This window comes from Accipiter gentilis, chromosome 3 (genome assembly GCF_929443795.1).
Source record: "Accipiter gentilis chromosome 3, bAccGen1.1, whole genome shotgun sequence".
NCBI classification, from domain to species: Eukaryota; Metazoa; Chordata; class Aves; order Accipitriformes; family Accipitridae; genus Astur; species Astur gentilis.
Window position 1 is genome coordinate 47,178,445 of NC_064882.1, and position 24,083 is coordinate 47,202,527.

At 44.2% G+C, this 24,083-nt stretch overlaps 1 protein-coding gene across 3 annotated transcripts in view; it reads left to right on the forward strand.

Annotated features, from left to right (window-relative positions):
• Window positions 1-24,083, forward strand: part of SFXN5 (sideroflexin 5) — a 101,130-nt gene that overhangs the window by 26,387 nt on the left and 50,660 nt on the right. For all 3 annotated transcript variants that reach the window (XM_049794367.1, XM_049794387.1, XM_049794378.1), the window contains exons 4-8: window positions 13,057-13,083; window positions 14,420-14,474; window positions 16,425-16,450; window positions 20,689-20,742; window positions 23,373-23,429. In XM_049794367.1, coding sequence (XP_049650324.1) covers window positions 13,057-13,083; window positions 14,420-14,474; window positions 16,425-16,450; window positions 20,689-20,742; window positions 23,373-23,429 — 219 coding nt within the window. The remainder of the gene's footprint in view (window positions 1-13,056; window positions 13,084-14,419; window positions 14,475-16,424; window positions 16,451-20,688; window positions 20,743-23,372; window positions 23,430-24,083) is intronic.

A 24,083-nucleotide genomic window follows, 5' to 3' on the forward strand; every position in this document is an offset into this window, starting at 1 on the left:
TGATCTGTATGAAAATGGAGTTTCATTGAATGCTAAGGTTGTGGTGACATCAGGTGTTGGGTACTTCTCACACTGATTAGCCAAATACTCCCCTTCCCTTCTCTGAGACGGAGAGGAAGATATAACAGTAAATCTGATGGAAACAGGGCTGTGGTTGTTGTCTCTGCATGGAGGACAAAGAGCTGGATGCTGCTGTCAGTGTATGCCACAAAACTTGCACTCTGAGCATCGGTTGTTTCCTAACTCTGGCGGCAGAGGGGAAGGTGGAGGGGAGTGTGCAGGGAGATGTGGGTAGCTGGCAAGCTTGCCAGTGCTGAATTAAATATGTGTGTGCCAGATATATACAGCTGTGTCTCATTAATTACTGGTGCATTTGCAGAACATACAATGTGCTGGTTGATTGCTTTGGGGGAGGAGAAGCATCTCACTTGCATAGATATCACCCCAAATTTTCTACAGGTGAACCAAAGACACTGGGAGAATACATTTTTTGCTTTCCTCAAGCTAAGTTTTACCATTTTTATGGCTTTTCTGTACACCGCTATCTGCAGGATGGACTCTGGCTACAAGGCATTAACAATTTGCAGTTGTTCTAGTGCTAATTTGGGAAAAGGATTCAATGCAGCTCTGGAGAGGTGCCCACTTTGTGGCTTGTGTGCATGGGTTGATGTTGGAATAAAAGACTGAGACGTCTGATGTTTTACGTAGCTGATAACTGAGTGTCATACACACCTCTGATGCACTGATGAAGTTGCCACATGCTGGCAGAAGACCAGATGAGAGTTAATTTGATTTTTGACTGAATTTTTTTTCTTTTTTTTTTCACCACTCTGCCTGTGAACAGAGCTAATCACCTTGTGTTCACTGTGGACTAGGAGTGTATACTGGAGTAGTGACTCGGCTCATCTGATATGGTAATGCAATTGTATCTTAGAGAAGCTAATTTGCTATTATTACTCATCAAAAAGTCTGGGTAGAGCTTCATGTGATGCTTAAGAAAGAAGCACTCAACTTTATCTTCTTTGTTTAAGAGTCAGTTCAGGTTTGGCTCTTAGAGCCCCTTAGAGATGCAATTGCTACCCTTATAACAGGCTCTTCAGGCATGGATTGGGTATGGCACGTGTGTGAAGAGATGCCTGAATGGGCTGCTAGGCTTCATAATCAGAATTAAAATCATGATCACCTTAGAAGCCTTTAAAAACAACAGTTTGGGCAGAGTTTTAGTGCATTAACTTTCTAAGAACCCACCCCCCTGATCCTCCCCCCAGCCAAATATCAGCTTTGAGATCAAGAAGACAAGTTGTTTTGACAGAGTCGTTTCGCTAATCTCCTGACTGATCCACTTTCGTGGTATGGCTTGTTTGACAGTGTTCAAACTCCTTTTTTTTTCCTCATTCAGAAATTCGTGGTTCTCATGAAGGATGGCAGGCAGTAGCTGAAAGCATAACAACAGCTCAGCACAATCTATATTGCTTGCTGAAATGGTTTCACCACATGAAAAATGGAAAATATAAGAGCCTAAAGCTATGTAACGTCAAGTATCTCCTCCACACTTATCTTCTTGACAGGGTTCTTGTAGAGTGAGTCTTTCTCTTCTGCATTTTCAGAGCAGATTTTTCAAAATGAGCTGAAATGGAACAATTATGGACTACCTAAAGAAAAAAAACCACTGAAGAGGCATAGTCATCTAAAGAAAAAAACTCTGAAGAGCCATAACTGTACTTCGCTCCAGTTCCCTATGACCATCTCTAAGCCACTGTCCAGAATAAATGCTGCTTTGCTCCAGTTACTTTCTATGAGTGATTCATGGACAGTAACACTGCCAACACCTACATCTCTTCCACTTTCAGGTCTCTCACACTTATCCAGTAGCTCTTGTACTTGTTCTTGAACTAGAGTGATTTCACTGCTTGGGAAAATGACCATTAACATAAGGTGGTAAAAACCTATTTCTTGGGCGTCATTAGCAAAAATGAAGCATTGATCTCTTAACTGTCAATAGCTGCTAGACTGCTGATAGCTTTTTACTGAGAGAAACTATAGGGTCTTTTCCTACATTAGAAAAATGTTTTAAAAACATGATTTTTATCATAGGTGTATCAATTATGTAGTCAGCAAAACAGAGGATGAATAGCTGCTTGATAAGTATTTATTCAGTGCTACATATTGGAGCAAGAAAACGTGCTCCAGTCTCCACTTCTTCAGCTTAGTTTATATACCCAACTTTTTCTTTGAATATTTAAGTGCCAGACTTGTTTTTTATTAGATGTGAAGTTGAGCATTTCACATTCCACTTATTAAAACCCGACCAACCAAAAACATTCTGTATAGCGGAAATACCCCACACTGTAATTAAGCCCCCTCTCTGACAGGCTCTTATGATTTCATAATTTTTCTCTAAATAAAAAGATATTCTTGGTAATGCAACCTTTTGGGGTGTATTTCTGTTCTCTTGGTTATTTGGCTTAGATATTTTAAACAGGATTGGAGAACGTGACTGGAGAACAAACTTCCTGAAGGCTTTGGGGCGGTTTGGTCTCCTGGAGGGGGATTTTGGGTGGTTGCGTGTCTCTGTGTTGGGTGATGGAACTCCACGGATCCAGAAGTGTTTGATGGAAGAAACAGCTGTTTCTTATAAGGGTTTAGAAGTATAATTTTTTTCTGTGAAAACTTCAAGAGAACTGGTGAGTTTACTAAACTTCCTATTGCTTGGTTCTGTTCAGTGACCGCATCCATCGATGTCCTTCATTTGGCTCCTTCTGCAGAGGGTAAGTGTGTTTGACGTGCTGGTGTGTCGTCTGATGGCATGTATCCCCTTTCATCTCCCTGTTCCAGAGGAAGCTAGAAAACCGTAGGTTCCTTAGAAAGGGGGGAAAAAAAGGAAATGTGTAGGATTCATGTTGATGGGAGAAACTGGTTCAGTTGTCATTTATATCCTGTCTTTTCCAGCTCCGTAGGTACTGTTGTATTATTGCCCTTCTATAAGGATTCCTTCGTCTTGATCGTATGTTCTTTGGACTTTGTGCTCCTCATTTAAGTGGTCTCTCATTATACCTAAGCAACCTTTTTAGCTTGCATTCCTTACAGACCGCTCTGTGGCAAGAGAGAGATGTGCTAAAAGGCCCACTGCTGCAAGCCGTTTTTAATGATGGTTTCTGCTGGTGGCTCCTGGGGTTGGCAGAATCCGGCCCTTCGCACGAAGCTCTGGTGGCTGGTGCGATCTGCGAGTGGGTAGGTGAAAATGACACACACAAGTGCACTGGGAGCCAATTTGCAGCAGAAGGTATAGACTGTAACATATCCAATTCTAAACAGGGCAGGCAATTCCCCAAACTGCCTCCTGGAGGGAATCTCCGCTGGAGTAAAAAGGTTTCATTTGAGGGAATAGTTTCTCTTATAAAAACAAGGGCTGTAAAATATCAGCCTGATAAACAAGGATGAAGAGCCAGCTTGGTTAAAAGTGGACGTTTTCACTAGCTCGGGAGCGTTGGTGCTGAGGTTTAGCCTCAAACCAAAAGGCTGTACCAACTGCAGGGCATAATGATGTGGCTTTTGTCCTTTATCCTCAGGCTTCTTTCACTAATTTGTAGGATTGCATCTGTGTCCTCTCTGTGTCTGAGTCCCTTTCCCAACCTGTCCAACAGACCAGCACAGATTGGAGGAACAGATTGATGCTGGCATGTCAGCAGTGGTAAAAGTTAAGAGAAGCAGCACTCGGCGGCTATCAGATACAGAGAGATTTAAATCACTCCCGTTTTACGACACAGCTGCTTTTTACTGTGTGATTTTTGTGCTCAGTGCTGCAGAAATGTGCATGGCAGAAAAGCCCCTTTGAAAGCTGATGAATGTCGGATGTGGACAACAGTGTTCAGGCACCGAAGATCTGCCTTGGAACGACTGCAGTAAGGTATCAGTGCTGGGGAGATTTCATTATGAACTTCAGGCTGCTCTAGTCTTTCAGCTTTTCCCCCCAAATGCCTTGTATTTTTATTTTCTTAGCTAGAATTCCCTGCACTAATTCCATGCTTGAACTACACTGCTGACATGCCCAGCAAAACGTGTCCTTTCCGTTGTGCGCTGAATCATTTTTGCCTTTGAAAATGGGGTAGAAATAGCTGCTAAGCTATCAGCTTAATATCACTGCCTAATATCACTGCTCATCAGCCTAATATCGCTGCAAATATTGAGGAGCAGCAGCCTGCAGTGATATTAGGCTGATGAGCAAGTTAGGATCAGAGCCCTGATTTGCCCCATTTGTAGATTCATACCACTCTGTCCTAAAAACTTGGTATCTAAACAAGAAGTAGAATACAGTCTAAGAAATACGGTGATGAAGGTTCATTGCCCTCTTCTACCTCCCCTCTGTCCCTTCGGTCCTGATCTCAGGCTGGCACCCCGGCTTCTCCCTATGGTCCTGCCAGCAGAGAGAGGTAAAGAGCCACAGAATAAGTGTCTGAGGGCGCTTCGTGCGTATTGAACAAGGACTCTCAAGAGTGAGTGATGCTTTTTCTGTGCAAGGTTTTTACTTTTTAATGCCAGCATGGGGCCAATAAGAGGTTGAAAAACTTGTATAATTAACTAAATGCAACCCTTGTACACGTTAGTCTTATGGAGGTGACTCTGTCCTTTAATATGCACCCACAATAAAGATGGTACCCATTAAATTTATCATTCCCTGAACTTTATATGTGAACTGGTACAAATTTGTTCTGTGCCCAGAATATTGCAAGGGAAAGTGCGATGCCATGGCAGCGTGAGCTGATCTAAGTCAGCACTGCCATGTCTCTGCCTCCTTGCCTCCCGGCCATGTGTTCCCACCTCCTTGCTGGCTTGCCCTGGCACAGCTGGTTCAGAGAGCTGTTCTTAATAAAAACTGAAGCTCCCTTCCCCCACTCCCAAAATACTTCATTTTTTGACTTGAGCAGCTCCCTATATTTTCTGTCTGCTCTGTGGTGTCTGTACCATGTAGGGGATGGAGTGCACACCTAGGATGGGGAGGGATGGTGGGGCTGTGGTACCATAAACATATACCAGCCTGAGCTGCTGAAGGTGAGATAAGTCTGTGATGGAGGTAGGAAGTTAATCCAGGTTTCATAAGACCAAGACTAAACGTCTTGAGCTGTGGATCTTTTGCTGACTAAAATCCTAGTAGCTTCGAGACACCAAGTGTTTATAGATTTTTGATTCATCCCGATCTTCCTTTTTGTCTGCTGTAGGATCATAAGTTAATTCAGGCTAGAGGGGACCTCAGGAGGTCATCTAGTCCAACACAGGTCCCTAGATTTACTGCTGGAAATCTGTCTGTTCATTTGACTGTATCTTTATTTATACATGCGTGTTAAGATCCACGAATACCTATTTGTTAGGAAACAAGATAGCAGCAAGACAGCTCTATTACTCGATTTTGTACCCTTAGAAACTCCACCCTGAAAGCTTCACCCCTTCAGCATAAGGGGGGGTGGTTGGAAGGAAAAAAAACCCCAAAACCCCAACCAAACTGAATGATCTGTAGTGAGAGGAAAAATGCAGCTTTTTTGAAATTGTCCCTTGGAGACAGACATTTGCTATTCTCCAGCCAGCCCCTTCCTGCGAGCGTTGGCGGAGCATGAACTGTGGTGTGTCAGTTGTGACTTCTCACTCTTCAGCCTTTCCAAATGCAGTTTTGGCAACTTGCTGTTTTGAAACTGTTTCATTTCTTCCCCATTAGTATCAGTGAAGTGAAAAGAGGCTCACCAGCTTAATGGGCATATATTTATTACTGTGTTCTTCCTTCAATCATGTTAGCAGCGGGAAGAGCCGCTCATGCTGTCCCAGACACAGCAGAGAACAATGAATCTATCAGAGTCTAAACAGCATCCCTTTTGGAGAATAATAGCTTTTCTTAACAGTGTTGATGAAGAGCGAAGAGGTCCATTTGCAGTAAACTGTACTTTTTTTTCCCCTCTGGTCTCTTGCAGGATACAATAAAACGTAGATATATCGGTTGTCCTGCTGCTTTCTTGTCTTCGCAAGAAAGTAGCCTGTTTGCTGGGCAAGGGCTGAACTTGGACCTTCTCTCTTCTGCAATCTAAATATTCTCTGTGGCACTAAGACGGTCTAAGATGCGTCCAACATTTTGGGCATTATTTCCAGACTGTCAGAAGATAAAAGGCACTTAGGGAGCTTGGGCAGAAGTGCTGTAGGTTAATGCACCTTAAAGAAACCATGCTAAAAGCTCCTGTTGATGCTCTTACTCAGTTACAAACTGGCTTTGCTTCATCTCATCATTTGAGGATTAAGACAGTTTATCTAGAGTCACATCTAGATTACAAATCAAGTTACATTCGCAAGCTCTGTGTAGGTAAAAGCCTGGTTTCCAAAGCTGTACTTTAAACAATGTAATGGCATCCAAGTACTTCTGCAACCCTGGTGCAAGTTAATAGTTTTCTGAGCGCTTCTTTCTCTGCTTAAGTCTTTCCAGTAGAATGCTGTGAGGATTAATTAGTTAATGTTTATCGAGTGCTGTGAAGCTGCAAAGTGTTATTTAAGTGCTATCTTTTTTTATCAGTCAGGACTTGATTCTGTTTCCACCTACGCTTGGTTTTGTATCTGTGTAAATCTATGTATTGCACTGGAATCGCTTGTGGTTTTCAGTCCGGTTCCCAACGCCAAGGCACTTGCCTTGCCATGCTGCAGTGCAGGCAGGTATCTCAGCCAATGATCTTCAACGCGTGGACTTCTTCGAAGGCTTTATGGTTCTGCAGATGGGCAGCAGCTCATGGCACTGTGTCTCAACAATGCTTAGGATGGGGAAGGAGTTTCCCATTGGCATCGAAGAAGAGCAGTGGCTTTTGGTACCTCTTCTGCTGGCTTATTTCAGAGCCAGGTGCAAGGCAGAAAATGTATAGGTACCCTTTGTGATTTACCCCATGCAATGGGTCATTTGAGCTTTATCTCCTTAGAGCTAAAACCTTTTTAACATAAAGGTTATTAGGAGCAAGGTTGTAAAAGGTCCATTGGTGAAATTTGCTACTGAGGAGCAAGTATAGACAGTGGTTTATGTTACTTTGTTTTACATGTTTCTTAGTAAAGCCGGACATCTCATTCCATATATATTAGCCAGTAGGGCTAGGCACACCAGCCAGGTTTACAGACATTCAGCTGACATTAAATGTGGAACCAGAAGGTCTGGGACTCCATCATTGTATATCTATAAATCTTGCTAAAAGCATTCAGCCCTAACTGAATGCTTTGGCTGGAGTTTGTGGTGTGCATTTGTCTCTATGTTAAATATCACTTTTCAAGAAGTGGGATTTTGGGACTGAAGCTGGAGAGAAGTGGGAGAAAGCCACGGAAAGCATGAGTGATCACACTCCTGGAGGAGAAAGTACGGGTGGAGAGTGAAGCAGAACGCGTTGTAGCTCTGTCGGGCTGCACGAAACTGCCTTGAGTTTGGCACTGGTGTTTAGTTTTAGTGAAATGCTAAAAATAGATAGATCCTTACTTGTTTTCGTGTTACCTGCTGGCAGGTTCTGGAGATGCTGCCTGTAGTGGACTGGCCACCATAAATGCCTATAATAACTAGGAAGGCAGTAGGGAAAAATGTGGTGCTGTAAGAGAGGATGATGTGTTGGTGAGTGCAATGCAGTGGGCACTTGGGAGATCTTCATCCTTAACCGTATAAGCTTAAAACCCAACAAAACCTCTCAGAAGCATAGTGAAATAAAAGTGAAATAATGTCAAGGAAAAGCACCCGCTATGTAGGGTGGACCTCCTATTTTAGTGCGTGGGGCTTCAGTGGTGAGGCCATGGATGGATGGTCTTCTCTAGCTGCCTTGTTGCAGACTCTACCTTCTTGCCAAAAGGGCTGCAAGGAGGAGTTTCAAATGGAAGTGTCCCATGGTACTGCTGGCAAACGGGATCATGTGAGTTTCCCAGTATGTTTAACCTTATAATGAAGATTAATGTGAGCTAACCCTGCTGATGGGGTGTAGTGGAGCTGCTGCTTAGTGCTTCTGATTCAAGGTGGTGGCCCTGGGAAAGGCCCAGATCTGCTCAGCTAGATTTGTGGGAGATCTGTTTGGAAAAAGTGTAGTGCTTAAGTCCTGGATTCCTAAATGTTCTAACATAAAATCTTCAACTTTCATCAAATTCCCATTGGAATCCAAAGAAACCGTATCTTTGCAAGCCATGCTGAAGTCGGTACGAGCTGCAGGTGCTTGACTCTTTGGGATGTATTTACGTTTTGAGCCAAACCCAATTTGAGCCAGAACTAATCATGTAGGTACCATCTTAAAGTCAATGGAGAGAAGCAAGCACTGCTGGAGTGCAGGTTGTGCAGCCTGTACTGGTCATCTAGTGAGCAGGGGGATGCCCGAAGGAGGCTGGGACCCTGTGGGAAGCCCACGCTGGAGCAGGCTCCTGGCAGGACCTGTGGCCCCGTGGAGAGAGAAGCCCACGCTGGAGCAGGTTTTCTGGCAGGACTTGTGACCCCGCGGGGGACCCACGCTGGAGCAGGCTGTTCCTGAAGGACTGCAGGCCAGGGAAGGGACCCACGCTGGAGCAGTTCGTGAAGAACTGCAGCCCGTGGGAAGGACACACGTTGGAGAAGTTTGTGGAGGACTGTCTGCCATGGGAGGGAGCCCACGCTGGAGCAGAGGACAAGTGATGAGTCCAGCCCCTGAGGAGGAAGGAGCGGAGCGGCAGAGACAACGTGTGATGAACTGACCGTAAGCCCCATTCCCTGTCCCTCTGTGCTGCTGTGAGGAGGAGGTAGAGAAAATCAGGAGTGAAACTGTGCCTGAGAAGAAGGGAGGGGTGGGGGGAAGGTGTTTTAAGATTTACTTTTATTTCTCTTTACCATACTGATTTGAATGATAATAAATTAATTTTCCCCAAGTCAAGTCTGTTTTGGCCGTGACATAATTGGTTGAGTGATCTCTCCCTGTCCTTATCTCAACCCATGAGTTTTTCATTATATTTTGTCTCCCCTGTCCAGCTGAGGAGGGGAGTGATAGAGCGGCTTTGGTGGGCACCTGACATCCAGCCAGGGTCAACCCACCACAGGGAATTTTGCAAACTGTTGTGATGATGGCGTAAAGTCTAACACAGGTAGACCACTTAATCTTTGCAGAGCTTAAACTGCTGTGTTTTCTCTTACACGTAGGGCTCATCTACCACGTGACTCCTCATTAGCTCTCTGAAAATAACTGTGCCTTGTCATTATGCATGTTCAACATGTGGTTAATCAGTAAGGGCTTTTCTCCGTAGAGTTATTCCTGACGTGGCATATCCAGAGCACGCACCCGTGGATTTAAGATCATTTTGATATCTACTACAGTATTGAGCAAGGGACTTGAATCCTGTTGGCACGTACCATCGAGGGAGGAAACGTTAGAGCATCTATTACAGATTCCTGATATCAAATTGCCTCTGTGCCTCCGCTGACTGTAGGGAGGTGGTTGCTGGCAATGCAAGGGAGTACGTGGTGTGAATCTGTCAGTGCTCTCCTGACCTTAGACAACCGAGGCCAATTTCAGCGATGTAGTAGGTGGTCTGGATACAGCCAACTGCACTCGCGTAGGGTGGAGCTGGCTCCTTGTTTTAGCAGCATTGGAGCCTGCTGTAAACAAGGGTGAACAATTTGTAAACATGGTTTTCTAATCTAAGTGAAACTGGGGGGGGGGGGGGGGAGAGAAATCACATCTTTGAGTCCAGGACCATGAAGTCTTACTGTATTTAATAGGAGGGAGGTTAATCTCTTAAGAATAACTGGTACTCTTTGTACTGTTTTTATAGTGGCAGGTGTTAGCTAATAGATTTGGGCTGGATATATTCTTTAAATACATACTTTTTCTAAAAACTGTCTCTAAGCTGCGATTCTGCTGCTAAATAAGGAATGCTAATGAATGTCCTGTCAACCAAAGATCATATCTATTCCCCAAGAGTTATTCCAGTCTCTAGCTCCTTACCGCAGCTTTGGTTCTCTTTAGATCATGGCAGTCTTTGATACCCTTCCTTAAACATCGTAAGCACATAATGTTTCTGTATAACTGAGTTCAGTTCCTGAGTTCGGGGTTTTAAAGCTATCTGCTGTAGGTGGTGAGCAAAGCAGTGAGTATATCTTCCTTGAAAAATTGTAGAAAAAAGAGAATCCTGGGAAGGATGGATGGAAATCTCATCCATGAGTCCAGTGTCCTGAAGCGCTGGTGCTGGGAGCTCTTGTGAATGGTCCTGGAGCCGATTGCTCCATAACCATGAAGGATATCTCCATGAAGCAGAGCCTTATCTGTCCTGGTGGAAGTTTGCAGTGGCCACAGGCTGGACAAACTTGCCCATTGCTGCCTGCTTAGGTTGCTGGGCAGATAGTGAAATATGTTAACAGTGGTCCAACGCTCTCGCCCCCTTGTCCTCCAGACTTCTTTGGTGTAAACCCATGTATGAGCAGGTTTGGTTCTTGCACCCAAATTTGACTGGTGGCTAAACCCCAATGTAGCGTTGAGCCAGTAATATACAGCAAAGCTGATGTAAAGTAAGATCATCTATTACAGGAGATCCACCCAGTGCAGGCTGACTATATTTAGAGATCATGGACCTAAATCTAACAAAAATTGAGCACGAATCTGGAGTCGTTCCACGTGTTCCAGTGAAGATGCTTTGGATTCACGCTAGTGTAAATGAGATCAAAATCTGGCTGCTTCTCGAAGATGGCCGGAGAGAGCGTGAATGAAATCCCCAGCAAAAATAGAGACTTGCTCTCAGAAACGAGCCCCCCAGCTGGCAAGACTCGTCAGAGTACTGGAGCTATTGAAAAATGCTGCAGACAGAAAATGAATTAGAGGATAAAAAAGTGAAAATGAGCTGGCAGAATCTTTAGGTGACTCATCAGGTGCATCTTGTAAAGTCTCTTTCTGAGAAGTAATGAAATAGCATGTTCTAACAATATTTGCACTGCAGCAGGAAAATGCATAAATATTGGGATCAATTAATGAAATTAGATAATTTGACCAAAAAAGCCATAGCGCTGGCTCAGAAACCATCCCTCTTCCTTTTTGCTAGTCTTGGTGCTTGCAGTTGGAGAGGAAAATCCCATGGTTTTGTTTCACATCTAAGATACGCGAGCCTTGGGCAGCCACAGGGTTATTGGGACACTTTGGGTAGTCACCTGCAGCTCGAGGACTTCCACTTTCACCCCATGGAAGTTCTCGAGCTGGTGGGCAGGCAGGTGCAGAAGAGACCTGGTAGCTCTCTGGGCATGCAGCATCCCACCCTTTGCATTTTAGGATTGGTGAGGGTAGACACACCTTGCCTCTGCCAACCACAAAGATTGTCTCTTTGTATCCTTCAGCCTCTGTTTTTCAACTGTAAAATGGGGAATAATGATCTTCCTTAAAAAGGGAAGTTCTCCTCAGGAAAGAGCCCTGTGGATATGTGCATCAGCCTGTGACATTTAGATATTCCAGTAACTCATCACATGCAGTGGAGTTCATCACGGAGCTTCATTTCTGGAGTGAGAGCTGAATTTGAGTGAAATACTGGGGTTGCTGGTATCAGTGGGTCAATTTATGCTATTTATAATAAAGTAATTACTGTATTCCAACAGTATTTTGATGGATTTATATTTGGGGAAGGCACTAAACCTTGGATGAAGAATGGCAGAACAGGGCTTAATTTATACCATAATAATGATAAAATCTTAAGTGTGAATGCCTCTATTGCAGAATATGTGCATGGCACTTGGGTAGGTATTTTGGTGGGTAATTGGGAGCTCTCCAAGCAAAAAGAGCTATCGCCGTCTTTGGATTTATCAACAGCAAGAGCAGAACTCATCAGGTTAGCCTACCCTTGGTTTGGCACTGGTACAACTGTTGTTGGAATAATTTGTCTGGTTTCTGGCGTCCTCGATTCAAGAGGATGTTGACAAATTGGAAAGATGTAAAAGAGCCACGAGGGTGGTTAAAAAGATTGGCAAACACGCCTTGCCAATGAAACAGCCAGTCTCCTGGCTCAGATGAATTTTCTGAATTTTTTTTCTTTAAGCGAAGGTTAAAGGGTGGCTTTAACAGCTCCAGGTACCTGTGTGAAGAACAAAAATAGACGGCACCGGAGGCTGTCAGACAGAGGTGTAACACAAGCCGGTGCCTGGAAGTTCAAGTCAGACCTGAGCTGAACAGAACAGTTTTTCATAGTAAAAGCAATGATCTGTTGTGATATTTCAGTCCTGTTTTTTCATCCACCTCTAGAATTACAGATATCAAAATTGGGATTTTTTTTTTTTGAGATTATAATTTGCATTTAGGCATAATTCATGGAGGAAAGCCCTCTGGCTTTATTAAGCAGGGGGCAAACTATGGGTTTATGTACATGCCAGAGCATCTCTTGATGTGCAACTACTCATTAGCTCTACCTGCACCTCACATAGGGTGTTTTTTCCTCGGTGCTCGTAGATCTCCACTGTCTGACCCTGATTTGAGGTGTTTTGATGCTGCTGAATTACAGTCAGTAAATAACAGTAGGCATTTGTGAGAGTTTTAAATGAGATTTTTTTCCTCTTCACAAGCGTTTTTTGGTGCATTTCCCTTCTTCTGAAAAATGAAAACCAGTGGCTGGCTTATTCTGAATCCAGGTTTTATTTGAAGAGATACTTCTTCCATTTCCCTGCAGGGCTTGCTCCACCTTTGTTCCCCAGCAAGCCTTGATTTCCGCAGGAAGCTCGTCCAAGGAGAGGCTGTGCTAAATTTACCTTGAGATCTACGTGCGGCAGTTACCGAGATAATTCTTGATTTGTAAAGCTTATAGCAGTGCGTGAAGTCTGGCTGTTGTTATTCTTTCTTACCATTCAATATAAGAAAGAATATTTCTCTGCCTTGCTGGTCTTACTGGCCACCCAGATTTGAAGGAGCTCAGTCTGTGTAAAGGATCCTTAAATACATCCTGGAAGGATGCAGAAAATGAGTCTGTTTTAAAGCAGTCCCTTGCATTCGTTTACTACAGCAGCTAAAAGATGAATATTTGTGGTTTGGTATAAAACTATACTGCTTGTTTTTTTAAATGCAATGTTCTCTTTTATTTTTCTAGCTGTGGGGAGCTCAAAAGATAAAGCAGGTAATACACTTTTTTTATATTTCATTACTGCTTTCAACTATTGCTGCTTTTTTCCTTTTTGTTAAGTGATGCTGTCCTCTTCTCCGTTATTGACTTTGCCAGTTGCTGTTTTGTCTTGCCACAGAAATGTAAATGCAGAGAACACTGTTGCCACCAAAGAGTCTGATTTTTTTTTTTTGTATTTATATATTTTGATGTCTTCATTTTCTCCTTCCTGTCTAGTCAAGAGATTTCTTGTCTCCAGTCTTTTGAAAATAGTTTGACAGTTCTTTGGTAAGGTTTGTAACTGTGTCGTACCTTCCTCCTCTGCAGTCCCAGATCACTAGGGGATTGATTTTTCATCCCAGGCAGTTAATGCCAGTGCAGCCTCCTGGGCCCACTGTAAAATTTGGTAAAAATGGGCCAAGTAAGCTTCTTTGTCTGTTTATCAGTAAAAGAGATTTAGGATTTCCGTGAAGGCTGGGCTGTCCACAGCCACCAGCGTTGGCTGAAAAGCTGCAGGTATACATAAAGGTTGAATTATCTGGCAAATGCAAATCCCCTGGCGTGTGAGGGGATTTTATTTGGGTCGCCCTTATGGTGACAAATGGAGCGGACTATACCTGCACGTTTTTATTCCAACTCAGCCAGATCCTGAAGCAGAATTTCAAGCTTCCTACGAGGTGCTGTGTGGGCTCATGCAGGTGTACCTTCAGACAGGGAAGATGTTCCTCAGTCTGAATCCATCCATCGTGGCTGAGCCACACAAGTCCTTACAGGCATCTCCTGTGACCTGTTTGCTTCACAAACAGCATAAAGTGATTTACACCCTCGTTCCCTCCCGAGCAGGCAGCCCTGCCCTCACCATCCCTCTGCCAGTGAGGGCTTTTCCTTTCTTTCATAGGGCAGAGTTTCAGCTAGGACATTAAGCTGCACCTCGGTGGAGATGCTGAACACAGGCAGGGACAGAAAATAGGTTTCCCTTTTCCCCTCCTAAATCTGCATTTGCCCTCCCTGGGGTTAAGGTACAGCACTGGGTGGCCTTTGAGGACATTATAGTACCAAGAAAGAGCCACTTTCTGTATTTCAGGTTAAATTATTTACTGCTAAATTATTAACTTACGCTAAATGATTTAAGGAGAGGAGAAAGCAGATGTAGGACGAGGTTTTGTGGAGGCTGCTGAACAGTAACTGCCTTTGGTCGGAGCTGCAAAAGCAAGGAGGGTGCCGAGATGCATGAAGTCCCCCTGTTCTCTCTGGTTGAAGGTGCTATTTGTAGAGGCTGAGTGCTGGCTTCACTGTGCCTTGCCAACTGTTGCTGTGCCTTCACTGTGTCTGTCTGCTGACTGTTTTACAGGCCATCATCCATCCCGATACAAATGAGACCATCTTCATGCCTTTCCGAATGTCAGGTATAGTATGTCCCTATCAGACAATCCTTAATTTTACTGGGAATTTGTACAAAATGTTTTTTGTTTTCTCCTGGTTTTGAATTGCATCTTGTAAACATTTAGACCGAGATTAGAAAGTAATTCAAATGCCTAAATCCCTTTGCAGTCAAGGAGAATTAAGATTCTAAATGCCTATGCAAGATCTAGTGCTTAATATTTTTCCCCTCCTTCAGATATTTTAACATGGGCTCAAGCTAATACCCTTTCTGGCATTTTTGGGGTATCCATCACTATAATAGGCATTTTAACTGTGTAGTAAACAACGAAGCTTGGTGCCCAACGAGCAGCTTAGGGTGTTACTCTCCAGGAAAGAATGGGATGAGCCCTATTTTTCCACGTGTGGTTGTACCTAATAGCCATGGCACTGGGACCCCAGGAAGGATCAGCTTGTCCATGGCTTAACTGGTCTGCTTAATTATTAAATTGTCACCTCCTCCTTCCCACTTTGGGGTGTCTCTCTGCCATGCACAGGTCCACAGCTACCTCTGCTGTGTGTTGAATAGTAGCTCTCTTGAGGATGCAAGTGCAGCCTTGGTTCTATCCCAAAGGACCTATTTAATTAAATAGGACCTTTTCCATATTTTGGGGGGGGAATGTCTTCACCTGAATACTGGGCACAGGGGAAAAATAACAGGGTTGGTGGATTTTGTTCTCCAGCTCTTTGAAGAAGGATGATGTTGAGGGTGAAGTGGAGGGAAGAAAAGCTAGGACCCACTGCTTTGCTGCCTTGTTCTGTATTTTTTTTAAAATTTTTCTTCCTCTCAGGTCTTTGCCCTTTCTGACTGTAAATTGGATCCATGAAGCTTAATTCAGTAATATTGGTAAAATGCTCTGAGACCTTCTAGTGGAAGTCATAGAGATGAATTATAATTAGCACAAAAATTGGCAGGCTTAGCAGAGGAAAAATGTGAAGCATTTGATTTTTGTGGTGCTCAATAAGATTTGGGGTAAAGGCTTATCTCTAATATAGAGAGCTTTAACTTAAACCTATGATTAAAATAGTCCCTCTCTCCTCCATGATGCAAATACACTTTCTTCAGCTTATACCCTGTTCCTTTTTCTACTCACCTAGAAACAAATGAGCTCTCCTGGTATAAAATCGGTAGCAGAGAGGTTGATAAAGCCGATGGTGAAAGGGGGAGGTCCCACCGATGGTGGCATGGTCCTGCTCCTTAACTGGCATGGGCTCTGCAGCTTGTTAGATGGCTTCATGAGCATCTTCAGCATGCTATCCCGGTGGGACCAGGCTCAACAAGAGAGGAAGGGGCACAGAAAGCTGGGGAGTTTTCTCCTGGGTTCGTGAGGGTAGGTTGTGGGAGGGTCTGATGAGCAACAGAGCTGGCACGAGGGAGGGAACAGATTGCGTGACTGAGCCTGGGAAGGGGGGAGCAGGATCTCCCCCTTTCCATGGCAGCAAGCCACTAGGTCAGCTCAGTTAGCACCAGCGTGGCAGCATCCATCTCCTCCTGGTCCGGACCGAGCAGCTCCTCGTCTGAGCTGCCATCCCTTCGCTTCTGCTGATTTGGGGTTTTGCTGGCTGCCTAGCCCAGCTCAACGACACGATGCCCTCTAAAGTGCTAATGCCACATGCTGGCACAGGCTGGGGTTACTGGAGTAAGCTAGGGTCTCGATCTTATAAGTTTCAGGGAAACTCTTAGACCGCAACCCAAAAAAAGCAAATAGAGGATGGGAAGGAGATTGGGCAAAAATCAGGAGGCTGCTCTAGTTGATGCTTGGTGCATCAGGTGTAGGTCCACAGACATCCCCGTGGTGGTATAGAGCTGGTAGAAGTGAGTGCAGCCTGTCATGCCTGGTGTGGCTTCTACCCTATACTGTTAGATGTCTTAGATGTGACTTTTTTTCCATCCCCAAACTGCATATTAAAATGCATGCATCTCTTTTTTTTAATAGGTTACATTCCCTTTGGAACGCCCATTGTAAGTATTTTAACATCTCTCCCCACTTTGTTTGCGAGTACCAAGGAATGCATTTTTTAGCACTTGCAGACAATTCTCCCCATTCCACTTTACCTCCTCGCAACACGTTCACACAGGGTTCCCTCCTTTCCTGTCGTACATTAGCAAGGGCTTCATCTTGTAAAGCCTGCCCTATGGATGTTGCGCTCAAGGTTATTTATCTATTTAACGTTGTTCACCCAGCACCCTGCAACATCTTCAGTTTTATCTTTCCCTTCTGGAAAAGGAGGACCAAGATGAGCTCATTGCCTGCAAAATGCAACTTCTGCAACTCTCAGATTTCATCTTTGGACAGTTTTGGTTTTTTTCATTTGCATGTTTTACAAGTTGCTTCCTGAACGTGACGAGCTACAGCACAGCGAGGCCGGTGTCGTGTGCTCTCATCTTGATTAATTAAAACGGCGGGTGCTTTCTGTGGGGTTATTGCTAAGGGCGTTTTTAGTTTGTACTTGTTATTGTGAAATTTGTAAGCATTTGGGTGCTCTCAATAGCGAAAGCCAGAAGGGAGATAATTCTGCCTGTCTTCCTAATGCTGAAACTTCAGCTTGTCTTCAGGAACAGGAATGGTTAATTAACCCCATTTTATGATAGCGAAACTGAGGCATGCAGTTTTGCCCACAATCGCCCAAAGTTGGTGCCAGAAGGTAGTTGGTCCTCCTACCTGCCAGCTCTCGGCTCAGCTTATTAGATCACGTGTATTAAAATGGTTGAAGGAACAAATTCTGCTAATTTTAATCTTCCTAAACCCAGTGGACCATGGCATAGTACTTAAAGGTAATGATTCCTTCGCAAATGGCAATAGCAGGGTTGCTAGCACCTAAAAGGAGAAATCATCGCGGCTGTTACTATTTGTTGTCGTGCGTAAGGGTTTGGTGGTAACTTTGTATGGGGCATTTTAAAAGAAAAGGTTAAACAAAAATGAGTTAACGATCAATTTGACAATGAAATCGGCCCAAATCCAGAGCTGTCAGAGGAGCCGAGAGCTGTCAGATGAGCCCAATTTCACTAGCTGTAAAGGATAAACTGGAACCTCTTGTCATTTAAAAAAAAAAAAAAACCCAAACGTTTCAAATGTTAAAATTAAAATGTAACATTTATGCCAATCGATCTGTGAAATTTAGTGACAAAATTGGCAGCCTGCTCTAGCATAAAAACAGTTTGAGTCTTGCATTTCACATAGGGGGATGGGATTTCCTCAAGAGAGACTTAATGTGCCTGCGGTGGGCTCTGGCTGCGCGAGCGTGGCTGTCCTCACCCGCAAAACCGCGCTGGCGTGCCGTTGCACCCGTGCTAATTGTCCCGGTGTTCGGGGGTCAATTAAACACCCTGCATAGATACCGGCAGAGACGTGATCAGATTATGCATTAACAGGTTTACTGCCTATCAGTCGATACACGATGCTGCCTATATACATCTTGGGGGTTTTTTTTCCCCTATAGCTAATGCAAAATAATTCAGTATGGTTTAGCTCATTGTGAGAGAGATTAAGGTCTTGCCGAAAAGAATCGTTTCTTTTCTGGCCGAAGCAGCTACTCCCCTGACACAACCAAATCCTGAGGCTGTTTATTCTTTCCCTGAGTTGCTATCGTTTGCTTTTCTTTTTAGCCTCCATCCTTTCTGTGCTCAGGTTTACGGTTCGACCACAGAATCGGTTGTGGTGGCAGAGTGGGGACAGGATGGGGTATATGAGGTGTAGGGAGGGCTTGTGTTTGGCCACCTAGATTTCAGCCCAGGAGGGAGCAAATCCGGCCGCTCGCAGTATCTCCCTTTGCTGTAAGGGGTGACACGTGCAAGGTGGCTGCTGGGCTGTAGCCTTTTACCCTGGGTTTGTATTTCATCCCCAGGATGAAAGTCTCCAAGGAGGAAGATTTATCTGCATTTAGGAAATTCAGCCTAAGACTCGGACAGTGAAGACGGAGCAGAAGCCGTGCTGCTGTTCCCAGCTGCCACCCGCAGCTTTAAGCACCTTATTTTCCCCAGCCATTTAAAAATGGGGGGATCTGGTTAAGGTTTTGAAGTGCATAGAGAAGACCTGGGTGTTAATAATGGGGTTGCAGATGACTCTCACTGACAGACGAGGCAGGACTTGGGGCTTGCAAGAGGACAGCTTGTAATGCAAACATGCCGCGAGGCTGCTCAGAGCTGACAGATGTCCAAGCGGTGGCTTTAGCCCTGGCTTTCGGGCCACGAAGGGCCGTTCACACCTGATAGGCAATTAATTTTTGTAGCTGGTACTTTTCTAGTGTTTAGAAGCTTTTTTTATTTTGTTTTCCTTCTTAGTTATTTTTTCCCCTCACAGTAATTAAAAGTGAAACTGTACATTTCTTGACAGACTCTTGCACATATGGAGAGTTTGCATTTAAACGTGCCTCTTTCAGTCATACAGATTTTGGGTGCTCTTTTTTATTTATTTATTTTCCTCTTTTATTTTTCTCGGCGCTCAGCTTCAGCTGACAATGTAAGTAGCTGCCTGCAGTCTTCCCTCTCCTCCGGAGCCTCATTAGCCCGCTGGCTTCAGGCGCGTAAGTCAGTCCTGGGGTGAGGAGGTTCATCGCCTGTTGAATTTGTTTGGCTAAGACCAGCAATGGAGTAATTAATGACAAGATCTGCATATTGAATGGAAGCGGTAAATTAGTGTAACTTGCACAGATTGGCGCTCGGCCAGCGTACAAAGTAGCTGTAACTTCACGAAAGGCTGTAGGAGGAAAAGCTGGAGGAGGAGGAGGAGAAAGGAAAGAAGATGTAAATGAAATCAGGCCTCCCAACCCTATTACCCTTTTGTTTGTTGTTATTTCTCTCTTATGTCCTTAAGCATAGAAGTTGCCTCCTCTTCAACTGATGCTGCTGCAGATGTGCAGAGATGGCTTTAGCTTATCCCTCCTTGCGGCAGGCTGTCCACACTCTAAAACAGGGAAGTTTTCTTTCTTCTTCAGCTTTCATAGGGATAGGCTTAAAGAAAATGGTGCAGAAGACGGTCTGAGTGTTGGAATGAACTCGCAGCCTTCTTGCCTGGATGCCTGGGAGACATTTCAGTTCACATGAGTATCCTGAAAATAAATGTATTTGGAATTAAAATGAGTTGTTCAGTCTTTATACTCTTAACAAAGATGTGAGTGTGATTTTGCAACAAGAAGACCATCTTCTTCAGAAACTGCCAGACATTTAAGGCGCGGAAGGGGGGAAAATGACAGTGATGTTAGGAAGTACCTCATCTTACCTTTTTCTTACCCAAGAACTCATCTTCCTGTCCATGTTTGTTGGGCTTATCATTGGGAGTCCCATTGCTTTGCATCCCTTTCCTCTTCTTCAACCTCTTATGCTTTAAGAGGAAAGATTGCCATAAAACAAGGTAAGAAGGAGTCTGGCAGAGCTGTCTTGTGTGTAAGAGGTGGGGTCTTTAAAGAATTGCAGAGTGTGTGCCAGTGAGGTATATTGAGACATGTCCCAAGGATGTTCTCAGGACTGTATAGGCAACATACACGTGTGTGGCCTTAGGTGCTGCGATGGGTGACCTTGCAAAGCCTGTGGCATCTCGCCTTCATGCAGCAGCGGGCTGCACCTGGCCAGATGTGCTGGGACAGGCAACCATAAGCCTCTGGGAGATGGCGATCGTCCGCTTGAGCTCATAACCCAAGCAGGAGTTTTCACAGTTCAGAGTATGACACATCAACAATTCTCTTCTCTTAAAACAAAATTCAGACTCCCAAACAGGAGCACATGTGCTTCCAGGTGGCATTCCTGTCTTCAGATGTTCAAATCGGATTTCTTTCTTCTGCTTGAAACAGTGAATGTGCCAAAGGAAAATAAGAAAAACCCCTTTCACTGCCAACAGTAACAACTTTGAACTCTTGCATTCGTGCAATGTTTGTGCTATCCTCCAGGAATACCTGGATTAAAGAATTGATTATATTTTAATGAACTAATCTTTGGTCAGTATCTGCTGCCAGACTCTTTTCAAGGTGTGTTGCAAGCAATAATTAAATACGCAAAGCTTTCACGGGCAGCTATGTTACCCAGTTTCACCACTGGAAAACTGAGAGACAATAGACTAAAGGGAAGTTCAATAACTATAATGAAATAAAGCCATAAATGAATTTATTCAAGTCATTAGAAATAAGCTTGATGTTTGCGTGCCTAGAAGAGCACTGAGAGCAAACCAACAGTGCATTTGCTAATGAGAAAAATCTCTTCTCTTGCAGGTTGTTGGTCTTCTCTTACCCAACCAGACGCTGGCATCCACTGTGTTTTGGCAGGTAACACTCGTCGGCCACTGTGCACTGAATGGGTGGAGAATATGATGGAAAGGAAAGCAGCAGCTGACTTGTGTCTAGAGGACAAACTGATGCACATGGCTTTTCTGCGCTGGCAGTGCTTTGGTTTATGGGGAGATGATGTGGCTGGATATAATCGGGGAAAGGTTTAGTAGGTCTGGAATGGGCTGTAAGCAAACTATTGGGTCCATTTTCCAGTGCCTGGCTATTTGTGCCATTGCAACGGAGATCCAAAACAGCCCAGGATCTCAAAATCAGCTTTTTGGACCCATTTTGTACAGGTGTAAATGACTGCACAGTGTATACTTCCATGAAAATGTAAGCCCTTAAACTCGTACATCTGCTGTTTTGAAGACACCCTGTCAAGTAGTTGGGATCTTCCTTGGTGAATTCCCATTGGAAGTGCAGCGTGTGCGCAGGGCTAGGGGCAGTGGGACGCCCCATGCTCAGGAATTTTGGGAATAGCTGTGCATTTCAAAGCCAAGGACCTCTGCGTTCAGTGTGCTACAGGGTCTTTGGGGAAAAAAAATCTGTGTGTAAGGGGGTGTTGGTGTTATTTCCCATTAAAATTCTGGGAATTAAAAGTAAGGGGAGGAAGCGTGCACGTGAATGAGTTATATCCATAGTAAACACCCCACTTAAGTATAATTTCAGCACTAACTGAAATGAAAGAACAAGTTATTTTCGGATTTATTTTTAGTTGCAAATGTCTTTTCATTGTCTACAGTGTAAGTGATGATAGAGAATTATGCAGTTAAGAAATATCAAAGCAGAATGGGATCTGCCTAGTATGTTAGAAAGACTGCAGAACTGAGAATATATTGGGATGTGCCAATAACTTGTGGTTTGGTGTGTTTAGCTATAAGTTGTGGCTGTGTGTGGCTTTACATTAGGAGTGGGATAGTGGCTGGAGTCATGGAGACTCGTTCATGTTTTTGAAGGCAACTTGCCTCACCTGTTTTTAGATGTTTATGATGGAAAGAGTTGGCTTTTGGAGAAGTTACTCTTGCACGAGTGAGGAGCAAGCCAGCCGGGATAGCTGGCTTGGGCTGGGTGCCTTGTAAGTGGCTAACATGAGAAGCTCCTGTTCCCGCCATCACAGCATAGCTGGGAGAAGCTTTCAGCTTTAAAAGTATGGAATAATCCTTTTAAAATCAGAAACAGTACTTCAAATGCAGAACCAAAATGAGCCCACTCGAGAGGGAGGTTGTAGCAGGCAAGTCCGGCAATCAAAGCCCGCCTGGGCCACCGCTGCTTGACAAGTGGTTCCGAAACTCTTCCCTCCGCTGTTCCTGCTGATGGGCACAAGGGTCACCCCTTTCTGAAAAATGCAAGTAGGTGGAGAAGCAGCCAAAAAGCGAAGGAGGGTGTCAGACAGCCACCTAGGAAGACAGTGGAGTCAAAAAATGGGTTGTGGGGATGTATTCAACCTAGAGATGGCTTAAACTCTAGACTAAGGACAATATCTGAGCAGTATGTCTATATCTCTCTGAAAAGGAGATTTATCCAGGTAAATAGCATAGGATTTAGGGACAGTGCGTATTACTGCATTAACAAACACTGGGTCCTATAGGAGCAAGCTTGTACAGTGAAGCAGTTGTTGCTGATGCCCAAAACGTACATGTCTCAGGTCAGCTCTAGCCTGGTCCTCTGGACCTGCTAATGTAGATATGAGCTATGTGGGTTAAAAAACCACTCCACATCTGGAAAACTGATGCAGATTTCCAGCACGTATTGGCAAGCTGACTTAGTAATATTTTTTGAAGTTATTATTTATAGAAAACAAAAAAGCAAGGTTTTCTAGGTCCAAAGGCTAGAGAGCTGGTCAGCAAGAAAAACGTGATCTTGGGCTGTGAACTTGGCAACGTCTGGGCTGATCCCTCTGTTTTAGTGCCTCGTTTCACTATCTCTCCTCACTCTCACTTCATTCCTCCTTCTCCATCTTAGTTCTGGCCAGAGCTGGAGAGGAGTCCAGTTCTGACACACTCTGAGCTGGGAACATGGTGTTTTGGGGACAGAAAATAAAATTTTCTTTACATTACCAGCAGCTGCTGTGGGTAAAACCCTTCAGGAGCATGGTGCTACTCATCCCCAGCTGCTGCCACGCTGCTTTGGTGACAAATCCTGCTCCAGAAATACCAGTTTAGTGGCATCCGTATCCCTAAGATGGTACATCTGCTCATCTCCTCTCCTCAGCTGAAGCCTCCTATGACCCTCTGTTTGAGAGTCAAGGAGCTTAATAAATGAGTGACAAAGTGGCTGCTGGACTTACTGCTACATCTTAACAGAAGTATGGATTTGGTACTGGTGAAAATAAAGACCAATAGCAGCAAGGTGTCGTGTGGAGGTGGATTGGGCCAGGAGAAGGGTTGCATCTCAAGCATACGGGGAAGCAGAGCTGCCCTCTGGGCACTGGGTGCCTTGGGATTTCTGTCCCTCACTTTGAAGGGGATTAGCTCGCACATAGAGTATGCAGGAGCCTTTGAAAAGAGGTGGAAAGTTGTGAGCCGGTCCAAAGGGAGATGAATTTTCCCACAGCACTCCCACATTTATAGGTTTTTTTATTCTGGTGAAGTTATGTTTATGCCTGTCTCTTCTTGTTTCCTCTTTAGTGGTTGAATCAGAGCCACAATGCCTGCGTCAACTATGCAAACCGCAACGCGACAAAGGTGAGGAGACCCAACATATGCAGCACATGCAGCACGTTAGGTCTGTTTTGACACGGAAACATAAGTCTTGTCTCTTCACTGTTAATAGAAACTCCAGAGTCGGCACTGTGATGAATTTATAGATTGGCCATTCTCCTGTGTAGACTTCCATTTTAAATCTCGGCTGTAAATGGCATGAGGATCTCAAAATCACTTGAGGCACATAAGTAATGCTCAGTGCCTTTAAACTGAGCCAGTATATAGTTCTAACTGGTATGAAATGGTTTAGTTTGATATGTAAATGAGCAAAAAGCAGAATGGTATCTGGGTTTTTGGATAGCAGAAGGCGGCTCCATGTTCATGCTGCCGTTTCCCGAGGACTTTATATGCGCTACCAGCAGTGGTGCTGGGGGGTGGTGGGGCTGTTCCTGCTCTCTTCCATCGCTTAGCTTTCATTCATCCCATGTCGGGGTGTGGGAAGCTCAATATGAGAAGCTGAGTTGGAAACCATCCAGCTCACTGAGATAATGTTTCAAAGACAGATATTTAATGTGGAGAGTTTGGGGTTCATCACTAGCGTATAAGAATGCTAATTTTGTACCATTTGCTGAATTTCATTCACATACTTCCTTTAAGCTGCTATTATTATAATTTTCTGATGCCAATTAATTTTCC